The 12431-nt window shown below is 35.8% G+C and overlaps 1 protein-coding gene across 1 annotated transcript; it reads right to left on the reverse strand.

Moving 5' to 3' along the window:
• Nucleotides 1-6702: 6702 nt before the first annotated feature.
• LOC148025504 (ubiquinol oxidase 2, mitochondrial-like) lies at nucleotides 6703-10437 on the reverse strand. The gene is made up of 4 exons (XM_087692672.1): nucleotides 9713-10437; nucleotides 9175-9303; nucleotides 7953-8441; nucleotides 6703-7180 (listed from the first exon to the last, which is right to left on the reverse strand). The coding sequence occupies exons 1-4, from the start codon at nucleotides 10133-10135 to the stop codon at nucleotides 7121-7123; spliced, it is 1101 nt and encodes a 366-aa protein (XP_087548798.1). The 5' UTR covers nucleotides 10136-10437; the 3' UTR covers nucleotides 6703-7120.
• Nucleotides 10438-12431: the final 1994 nt, after the last annotated feature.

Genomic DNA, 12431 nt, shown 5'->3' on the forward strand with positions numbered 1-12431 from the left:
ATAATCTACCATGAAATTTAGGTATGTTTACACATTATATGGTGGGGATAAATCATGAGCTATAATTAGATGAAAAAGGGAGACTATGAAAAGAGAGCATGCTTTTTGGCTATATATTGAAGGATTAGAGGCCTTCTTTTGGATGGATGAAGGAGGATACTTCAAGGTTTCTTTGAACATGATGAGGACTACTCTATAAAGGTTGAGAATAAGGAATATATGCTCAACTAGAGTAGGCATATTGTTGTCATGAATCTATCTTTGTGCACTCATCACTATCCATAGAATAAGTCCCATTGTAAATTGATGCAAAGAGGGATTTAAAGTACTCCATTATTATCATAAGGCTTTTCTATATTCTATGTATGTGGGTGTCCTAAACAATAAAGATAGTGGACTCTTTTGGTAATTTCTTAGTTAATTGTTATTCAAAACTGTAAGGCACATGTATAAGGATGAAAAGGGGCTCTTCAGTGATCCAGTGCAATGATTATTATGTCTATTGGGCTGAATAATCCCTAGGCTATTTTGTGTTTGAACAAGACTATTTTTGAACTATAGATACATTGTTTGCAGTTCATATATGGTGTTTTATTTGCATGGGGGGATGAACACGGGTTTATGCTGAGAAATAAACTTGATGTATATGCTGATGTATATGTTGTATGTGATTTGGAGGGGATTTGGACAACTTATATGAATTATTCATAAGCTACAATTGGCATTGAGATACATTGGTTTCCTATTACTACAATCTATTTCCTTATCTCTTGTTTTGTATCTTCTTCTTTAGAAATCATATTGATGTGCTATGAGCCTTTCTTTCTCGACATTCAATGTCTTTTGGCTATACTTGCCATGTTTATTGACAACGTGATATTTGGAATAATCAATCAATTATGGCTAATTAACATGAACTATTCAAGCATAAAAAAGGCATATGATATATACCTGAGCATTCTCCGTACCCACAAAAGTCATGCATGGTTCATATTAAGATCTGTCGTCATACCAATATATAATAATTGAAGCTCCTCAACTAGAGACTAGAGATAGACATCTATATTCTTCACCTTGTACTAACTAGCAATCAATGTACTAAGAACGAGACAATTCTTCTTCATTACTAGCCATGGAGGAATATTATAGTTCACCAAGAGCACAACCAAACATTTTATGTGGTTTCCCATTGGCCACCAAAAGGGTTGACCCCATCCATCACAAGGATAGTCTCACATGTTGAGGTTCCTTCTCAAAGTTATACCACTACTTCTCAATATGTTTTCAAGCTTTACAGTCTACGCAGACATGAACACACCATCCAAGGACCAATTTTTCAAGTACTAAGGTATAAGGGTCACAAAAATCTTAGAGCTAGATCCATGACAAAAGAGGAAAATTACAAAGCACTTTGATTGGAATTGTCACACCCTATAAGTTATTTTGATATCGTTTTGTACTATATTTTGGGCATGCCATCAATTTTACATATTCATTTTTGAAGAGAATGCAGCCATTAGGGCAAGCATGGATACTATTATAGTCAACATCCAATACTTGTAAGCCATTTTTAATCTCATCACAAGTGTTAGGAATTATATTTGTTGTTGGTTGAATATAACCAACAAAAAAAGAGTTAACAGCTTTATGTCCCCAAAACATGGAATATTATGAGGTATGCTACAAACTTTAAATTGTATACCTAAATAAGGCTATCACACTAGTCTCACTTCATCCATAAAGGCTTTGCAAGTTTAACAATGACAAATATGCCTTTAGCCTAGATATTCTTGATTCCTTGTAGAGTGGAGTATTTGCCTCCTTTTCCAGGCAAGCATAGAAGGGTTATTGTCATTAAGAGGCTCATCTATCATTTCATCTATCTCTACCTCGATTGGAGACATCTCTACCTCAAGGGCCTCATTATCATCCCATCCATTAGATTCCTTCTTTGGTGGTTATCCTACTCTAGTATTTGTGAATTGCACATTAGCCCCACTTGCGATATCCGTCTTCTACCTTTGAATGTGTCTCATTGGTTAATAGGCATTGCCTCTTTGAGAGAACTCCTCGCCCTATGGTTCATGAACATTTTAGTTAAAATCATTGATTAAGTATCCATAAATACTTGTGCATACAATAGATAGAGTCATGAGTCACATTGAAGATGAGTTAACTTCTCCCACGAGTTGATCTACTTGGGAGACATCAAACATTCCATAACATTCTACATGCTAGAAGATGATGCAACATTGTCATCTAGTAGTTGTCTTGTACTAAGTATGCGAGCAAAGTATTCTCCAATTCATCCATCTCTTATTTGTAAAATTATATTGAGCCTTTGTTGAACTCAATGAAGACATAGAAATACTTAGTGTAAACCAAGCTAATTAGCCCAAGCTTTTAAGTTAATGATATTGTTAGGCTTAAGTTTATTATATATTTTAAGTTATGTGGAATAGGAATGTGGAGATGCGTATGTCTAGCTTAAAAAAGTTTTCACGTGTGTATTTGCCATGTATTTGCTGTGAATCTACTATAAGCATAAATAAAGATTTTTCTTATACATACCTAATTTAGCCTAACTTAATTCTAGCTTGTATATACATATTGTATATACATAGCCTAGCATCTTGTGATGAGTACAAGAAAATATTGCTTTATAAAAAATTAATTTCCAAAGCATTAAGTTGACAAGTATTCATTAGGACATTATAATGGATTTTCACATGCAAGCTACCTATCTCCTTAACCTTGGCCTCACTATCCTAATCTTAGTCCTCTCTTAATCAGAATCCTAACTAAGAACTTTTTGAATGGCTTTCCTAATCTAATTAATAACTTCTCAAAGATTTTTTCATCATATTCTTAATTCTAATCTAGTGTAATAATTTCTTGAAAATAAATAAATCATAATAATTACACTATCATTAATCTTTATATTATTCCTATTTAAAAATTGTTAACATATTATTATGTAAACTATAATTGTTCATATATTAAAATTATTCTATAATATAAATTTAAAATTTATATTTTAATTAATATTTAGATATTTTTATTTATGTAGTGCTTAGTATTGGATCACATTTAAAAGCAAAAGGCATGTTGCATATTTCATGTCCTAAGCCTGATGAAGATACAGCTAACATCGAAGATGTGTCCCTCCGACCCCATTGCACCCCAAGTCTCTCTTTGCTAGTATGTGGCCTATAATCAAGTTTATAAGTTAGCCTAGATTGCACATCTCCTCTCTTGATTTCTCATTTCTGCCCCTCTCTCACTCAAGATCACTCTGTCTCACTCTCATTCAGTCATTCTTAGACACACTCAAATTTCCCCCCTGTCCCGATGTATTTCACATATCCTCCTCTCTCTCTCTAAGCTTCTATCCCTTCTTTAGACTCTCTCTATCATCCTCTCTTGTATACATTCCACCCTAAAACAAAGCTAGAAATGATAAATAAAGGAAAAATTAAAGGAAACACGTCAAGCATTAAATCTCTACTCTTCTTTTTATCTCCCCTATCCTCTTCTTTCTCTCTTACATACAAGTAACATCAACATTAAATGAAGAATGGTTTAAAATAGCTTACATTGACATTTTCCCTTCTTCTCTTAGGCTTGCATGCACACACACTTCCTCATTCAAACTATTGTTCTCACACACTTCCTCACTCAAACTATTACTCTCACAAGCATGGAGGCTAGTATGTAAAAAGAAGAAACCCTACCTTGAAGCTATGCCCTCTTCGCAAGATCAGAGCTCAGAAGAAATAGAGCATGTGGGAGACAAGAAACCAACCAAAGTGGAAAGCAATGCGAAATGAAAGGAGACAAGATTCTCTTACCTCAATGTCTTTGCCACACGTGTTTGTCTGCTCTCTCAATACACTTCCATTCACAAATTTTGTACAGGAAGGAATGTTTGCCACATCAATATATGCACAAAAAATGCACCCCTATTTGCATTGGTAAAAGTGCTAATATATGTAATCATTGCTACTTTCATCATTATATTTGTCCCATATTTGCTGGCCCATATATTGTCACATATACTAGTGTAAAAATAAGCTATTATATCAATGACCACATTTTTTTTCAAATAGCATCAGAACTTGATGTTGGAATACCCATCATGTCTTATAGTGATGCGACACTTAGTCATTTTATTCTACAAATGCAAAATACACACTTGGGATCCTAAACTAAGAAAGCTAGTGTGCTCCCAATGTGGCTCAATCTTCCATTACATGCATAGTGAAAATGAGTCCATGTATTGTGAATGTCCCCTCCATCAAAATGACACCCAATTTTCCAAGTCTACTCAAGACCTGCACTTCTAGTTGGATATTTGGATAGAAAGATATCAAAGGGTTTTCTAGAAGAGATGATGGAATTGGCATTCAATGCCAATGATGCAAGGAGGTTGACTTACATTGAATCATTCTTGATGGTTGCATATATTCATAGCTTCACTAGTTTTGCACTTTATCATTGCATTTCACTCATATTAACCACCAATAGCTCACATACATCCTAGAAGTTTGATGTTTGATCAATACTAATAAAATATGCAGTTTATAACTTGGAGACACATTAGCTTTCCAACTTTAAATTTAAATCTAGTTATCACATTATTTTACATTTGCAAAGAACCAAACAAAAAGATATGGATGACAATTGATAAATGAGAGATTAAAGATAGAAAATAACTAAGCAAAATATAACTTTTTAAATACATCATATTAAAACAAACAGATGGTAGACCATAGAACACTTGTTAACTCCAAGTGCAACCTTCACTTTGCCTTGTAAATATTCATTTGTCGTTTACTTGGTGTCCTCATCCTAGTAATGCATGTAGGCTAGGAATGGACACACTAAGAGATTTGCCACGGAGTTATAGTTCATGTGTTCATCCTAGTCACATATGACACTAGATTAGATTGGTGCATTCATATATGGCATCTACACCATGAGCATATATACATCTTGGATGTGAATTCCCTTTTTGATACACTTGCTATTTGTCCAACACAATCATTAACTATGTGTTAATTTCAACAACACTTTTTGATACCATTTAGTATTTATCCAACACAATCATTAACTATGCATTAATTTCATAATAAACACTTAATTAATTAATTATACTTACTTAACACCCAAAGGTAAATCATGTTATCTTTTTAAATTATTTTTGAGATTGTAAATTATTCTTTATGATCTTACTTGTAGTTTGTAAATTTTAGCGGCTTTAAAGCTAGCACAACACGTAGCTATATGGGGCTATAGGGTTTTGGATAAGATGGAACCAACAATGCAAAAGAGTAGGTTGAATAAAGAAAATTATCAACTAAGCTTGCAAGTGATGTGTAAGAATATCCTCTTCCAATCTTTACCAAAATTTTCATTATTATCTTGGAGTAGACGAAAAGAATTTAGAAAATCTGTCCACATTTTATTCTAAACATGCTTTTGAGACTATGGTAGAGAGATGTCCACATTGGGAAGCAAAGACTTGCATTTTCACTGATGACACTCTAATCCAAGAATGCAAGTGTGCATATGGGCAACTTTTTTACTAACTCTAACTTTTCTTTTAAAGAATAATGCATAGTAGTGGCAACAATCGATCAAACCACATATTGAGTTGTATTCTTTGTGCAAGGGAAGGAAGAAGATTTTAGATCATGCAATTTTAAAGAAAGAGGCTAGATCAAGAAGTAAAACACTTGCAAGAACATATATTCTACAATGTGAGCATGTTATTTTCTTGCTAGTAGATAAAATAAGTCAAGGATTCCATGCCAAAGCATGCAATGCAAAGGGGTTGCATTCAACATTTAGAAATGAAGTATATGTAGTCGAATGCATATTCAAGGACCAATAATTAGCTTTAGATGCTCAAGTTTCCCTACAGGCTACATGACACTACACATGCTACATTGAGGTACGATCACTTGCACATGCATGGGATGAAAGAGAATCAATGTTGATACCACATGGGAATGGGGGGGGGTTTGCTACAAATATTTGCACAACTTAAGCCAACGAGAAGATACCACATGCCTTGTTGCTCTCGCACCACTATTGGGACCCTTGGATGCTTTGAGCCACATGCATTTGAGGTGGCAAAGGGACAAGTATATACACTCTCATAATGGGGGTATAATGCACAAATATTTAATAGTTGGAATATTCTACTTGCATTTTCATACTTATGGTGTTAGGTATTTATATGGCTATGATATTGATGTAAAGCTATAAGAGATCTATAAAGGTGAGGACTATTGAGCATTTTCTAGCTACATTTGATGACTCCAAAGAGACTTGGGATACTTGGAGAAATAAATTCCTTATGTTTCATGAGAATCTTTATCAAGCATCCACCACCTTACTCTACAAAATAAAAAGTTTTCTCAATATGCATTATAATAATCCCATTTCCTTGGAGGATTCACTATATGCAAACCCTCTATATCACATAAATTCAAGGCTTATTCAAAAATACCCTTATCTATGAGCTTTTACTAATTAAACACACCCCTTTTTTGTTCAATATGTGAATAACCCCTTTAAATTGTACACTTTTGAATATAAAAACTATTTACGTTAAATCCACATGATACACATATATATTGACTGGTGACTTCCCCAAGATTTTGTCATTGGCTTTGATTGATGGGTATGAAGTTTGCATACATAAAAAGTGGCTCTCAAATGTCCAATACTATGGTGTACTATATATTTACATCATGTGTAAAGTGTCTTAGAAGTTTGAAGTATGTTAATATGTGCTTCATAATAACGAACTATAATATATTTAAAAACTTTATGATTCAAGCATATAAGTTTGTAAAAAATGACTCTTGACATATATTGATAGCCTTGAACAATGCATAGGACGATTATGTTTCTATGCATATGACCATACAATTCTTGTTGTAGTAAGGACTAGCTTTCAAAATTACAATTTGTTCACGTGCTTAAGGTTAGGAGTAAATTTCCAAAAGGGACATTTCATTGGAGCAATTTTATGGCAAGTCAAAAAAAATAATTGGGAACCTATTTATGGTCAAAATTTTAGGCATGTTAGGTTTATGTTAGATCCTCGTCAATGATAATCAATGGGAGCTGGTGCTGCTTTCAGCTCTTGCTTTTGGCTATATACATCCTGCAAGAAAACAATGAGCAAACATGAAATTAGTAGCTTGTAATGTAGCTAAAGCACTTATAGTCTACATATATTAGATTCCAATTAGAGAATTGGAGAACTCCAAATGATATACTAATGCAAGGTGGTAGGTGAAGAATGTCTAGGCCAAGATCTTTCAAGTATGATAGGACAAAGAAAACATAAACTACATTTGTGGGATAGAATGTAGCATGTGGGTGTTTGTTGTGAGATAGCAAAGGATAAGGAATTTGCATCTTCATATAAAGATGTTAAAGAAGGGACGCCATGTTCAACTTTAAACAAATAAAAACACCATGCCATGGTTGGCTTTGTGAAACAATATTGCTTGTCCATTGATGTCACTAATTGTATGAGAATAGTTGTACTTCTAGTACTTGGGTGTGAGAAGGTGCTGATAGCTTGTAGCAAGCCCTACTATAAGGTGCAATTCCACATGTGAGAGTAACATACATAGCCCTAGAGAGAGGCTAATAAATGTGAGTGATTTGCAAAACAAGCCCTACCACTAGTGTGGGGGGAAGATCTCTATGTTATGGATGTAAAAGTAATGTCACTAGCCCTAGAGGGATCCCTAACCTTAATTTGTGTGAGTAGTTGATCTATGCTATATATGCAAAAAAAAAGAAGTTTGGCATGCACAACTCTAGCTCAAATTGTCCATGGCACAATCCACAAATGCAAAAGAGATGTGAATGGAAGAGAAGTAATCTACATATTGTAGAAGGAAGAAAGAATGTTGATGTCTTACTGCAGCAAAGTGATTGACATCTCGATGGTGAGCTTCATCTGCACGCACAACTATGACCACATCTCGAAGAGTTGCATCTTTGGGTAGGCGCCAGTAGTCAATGGCGATCAAAGGAGCAGGTCCATTGGCCATTTCATGCTTGTCAAGGGCTTCAAGGAACTCAGTGTACGAATGTACAGCCTCTTCCTCAAGGTAGGCCACAAAGCGGTGGGACAAGCGAGGGGAGATGATGTATAGAAGGAAATAGCCATTGAAGAACACCCCTTGGACTGCAAGGACAAGGGCTCGTTCCCACCAATTAGGTTTCAACACCTCCACCCATGTCATCAAGTGCATGCGCTCATTCTCGGCCTCATCAAGTAGTGCCTTAATCCACCCCCCGCTATGCTCAAACCTTCTCAATGACTTGAAGTGCAACAGCATGCCCCCCACCATCCCTGGCACTGCTGCAACAGTCTCCAAGAGAAGTGCATGACTGACATGGCGATCCTGCATCATCATGCCCATCAACATTTAAGCACTTTACAATTCATGGTAACTCAATCTTTCATATATTATCCATTATTGGACATTTGATTTGTAACTATTATCTAAATTGTTAACATTTAAACATAGTATAAGTCCACTTGTAAGGGAAAATATTTAACAAAATGATGTTAATCATGTTTATTGTTTGATACAACAATTGGGTTGCCCCAAGTTAGTATAGATTTAAGTTTAAGATGATGTGGTTGTTTGATATCTTATGGTTGATGTAGCATGTTTTATGTCTAGTGTAGGATGATTCAAGCCATCAATTTTCATTTGGTCATTACTGGATTGATTATTCCTTCTATTTCATATGATGCATTCAAGTGATAGGAATTTAATGAATGAAACGTGTGAACATGCTAGTAAGGCCTACCATATTTGATATATTGAGTTAAGGAAAGGGGAAGTGTATTTATAAAGATGTGAGACTCCTCCGGTAAGTAGGTGTGGTCCTTTTAGACTTCTTGTAATAACCTCTTACTATGAAACTTTGGATGAACCTTCATGGAAACTTTTTTTTTTGTGTGTGTGTGTATAAAAACCGAAAATAATTGTATAGATAAATAATAGTATTAATTATCAGATTTCCTAAGGTTGGACAATATTCAAAGTTTTGTTTTATATTTCTATTTCTATTTTTATTTTTATTAAAAATTGGCAAAATTTTATGGATGAGCCAGGCAGGTTGGACCTTGAAGAAGAGGTCGACGGGGCCTCGCAAAGCTTTGACAGTCCAGAGGGCGAGCTTGTCCACCCATTTCTCTGCTTTGTAGTGCCTCCTAACGTCGATGGAGATATCCGCAGAGTAGGTATCTTGGGGCTGCAAAAACAAACAAATAAATAATTATATAAATGAATAGATAAATCAAGCAGTCAATGAGAGTGTGCACAGGCACTATAATTACGTTGATTAGCTGCTGGGTAATTTACTAATCAGATCTGTGGTGGAGGCGTGCCGCGGGAACACTCAATAATTACTTGTTTAGAGCGGCTGATGACGCGAATCTGCAGGATGATAATGATGATATGATGATGATGATGATGATGATGATGGCAATAATTACCTGATTGACTGCAGATCTGTGGTGGAGGCGTGAACACTCGATAATTACTAGTTAGAGCTGCGGCGGATGACGCGAATTTTCATGATGATAGTGATGGTGATGATAGCAATAATTACTTTATTCACTAATCAGTTAATTTGGGTGACTCAAATTTGGATGTCTTACCCTGAAACTACGCCACGGCCATGGAGATCCATCCTCTCTGCGCCTGTCTTTGGCCGGCACGATGCCCCAGTACTCAGACACCTCGACCTTGCCTTCCTCTTTCAACGAATCTATCAACTTATCCTTCTGATCCCCATCAGGGTCTGCGCACTGCTGGGGGCCGGCTGCTGCTGCTGCTGCAGTGCTGTAGCGCGCCCGCTGCCCCTCTGCGAGGCTGTGATGATGATTCATCAGTATAGAAGGATTGGATGTTACTGCAGGGAATTTGAACCCGGTGCCAGAATTGTTGGGTGCGTCACTAGATTGGCGGCGGCTGAGGATGCGGCCGCCATGGCTGAGATCATTAGAGGACAAGCGTCTAGAGGGATGGTAGGTGGAGAGGAAGCGAGGCTTGCAGAGGAGTAAGAGGCGTCTCGAACTCATGTGGTCTTCTCAGGGTGATGTAAGTTAGAAGGAGATACGCACAAGATCAAAGGCAGGAATATGGAAAAGTGTATGATGAGAAAAGATATGAATAAAAAGGAGGAGGAGGAGGTGGTAATGATGAAAGGAGGAGGAGGAGGAGGAAAGTCTAGGGAAGCTTGAGAGTGCTAGACGAAGAAGGAAGAAAGAAAGATTGAAATCTGTCCATAAACACAAGGATGATATATATGATGATCAAGAGGAGGAGGAGATACCTAGATGAAGTCAGAGATGATTTGAGAGAGTGAAAAAGAGATGTCACCACCAATACAAAAAGATGATGATGATGATGAGAAGAAGAAGAAGAAGAAGAAGAAGAAAAAACCTAGATGAAGTCAGAGATGATTTGAGAGAGTGAAATTCGAGAGAGCTAGTCACATATTGAGATGAAGAAAAGAGAAGGAGAAGCAACCATGGGTGTCATCTCAAACTAACTTTTTCGCAAATGATTATAAGAAGGCAAATTTCAAACATGGTATTGTCAAAATCAAATGGTTATCATTGAAGGCACCAGAGAGTTTGCCAACTTTGCTCAGAACAAGCGTTGCTAGAAACATTAACCTATGAGAAGCTACAAGCCGCGTGTGGTCCATCACATTTGCACTACTCAGCTTTGGTCACACATCGCATGCCCCATCGCCCATACAAATGCACTCTTTGAGGCATGGCCTACCCCAACCAAGCCCAACAAATGATACACTTCATCTTAAAGGTGATAAATATTTCCCTAAAACCAAAAAAAAGGGGGCCTTCTCAAACTTGAAGGAGAAAGAAAAGTGAGCATGGTAAATACATTATCTTAAACATGATTTTGCATGAGATACCATGAAATGCCAAGTCAAATTGAACAATGCATATCAAATTAAATTTTGATGAAATAAAATTTCCCCAACCCAAGGCGGCTTGACCATTTTTATATGGGCCTTACAACACATGTGCCTTGCAATATTGCCATATGTTCATTAAGAGCATGAAAATCCAAGACAAAGTGGATGTCTCTAAAGACTCCAAAAGTAGGAGGAATGTCATTTCATTAAAGTGTCACATGCATAACATGTATGAATAATAATACACCAAACTTCCAAGGGTGTTGCTTAAACTCTTTAGACCAATCTCAAGGGAATCTCCCAATTTGCGCATGCAAGTTGCTTTCTCAAAGCCGTACTAATGCTAGTATAGTACTAGTTTATTTTAAACAATTAATCTTACAAGGAGGATGCCACAAAGAAAGTGCATTCTATCCACTACTTATAAATATCACCATCCTAGCTATACACAAAATTCTACTTACAATAAATCCAAACTTTTCTACTAATCCTTGTTCTTCTATAAGGTAAATTCCCATCTCTTTTTCATACCTTCCATGTCAAATTTCAAATAAATTATGAGCTCACAAATATGGATGTTAATTATTGCTTCCTTTCTACGAAGTTACTAATTACTTGAAGTCTAATGGCCTCTTGTGAGCACTAGAATTGAGTAGGCTTAGAATCAAAACATAGTAATATTCTATTACAAAGCTATTTGCACATTTGAGTTCTATCCAATTGAGAAGGTCTATGAGCATTTTCAAATTCTAGGTTTGTGAAGAAGGAGAGAGAACATAGGTTAATGTGTACAGTTTTATTATAAAGATGAAGTTCTAAAATTAGACTTTTGATAAAGTCAAGTTCAATCTATTTTTGGTGTTTATGATAATTCTTTGGTGACGACTAGAAAATTTAATGTCAAGGAAAGTAATGACATCAATGAATGAAATAATTAACATAGTCGATTCTATAGCTACATATTTTTCTCACTCTTCCAAAGTAATGACATCAATGAATGGAATAATTAACATAGTTGGTTCTATAGTTACAAAAAAAATTCACTCTTCCAAATAACGAACTTAGGAAAGCAATGCAATCTATTTTTTTAAAATGGTTTTCTCCACTTTCATACCATATTTTTATGTGTTGTGTAACTATTAATAATACCAATTGTATGTCAAATAATAGTACATGTGAGCATGCCAAATACAAATACACTACAACAGAAACGAGGCATAGACGTGCACGTTAGACGTGCAAAGTCGGGCGCGTCTATCAGAGCGTCTATAAATGCGTGTAAACCTGCGTGTAAATAGACGCGAATTTCATGTCTATATATCCACGCACATAGACGCTAATATAGATGCGCCAGAGCAGACGCACAATTATTTAACCATCTAAAATTAGCAATTCACATAATTGAAAAACCAAAGTTAATCATTATTTAA

The sequence above is a fragment of the Lygodium microphyllum genome, chromosome 14 (assembly GCF_053477565.2).
Source record: "Lygodium microphyllum isolate KBCC chromosome 14, Lygodium_microphyllum_v1.1.10, whole genome shotgun sequence".
NCBI classification, from domain to species: domain Eukaryota; kingdom Viridiplantae; phylum Streptophyta; class Polypodiopsida; order Schizaeales; family Lygodiaceae; genus Lygodium; species Lygodium microphyllum.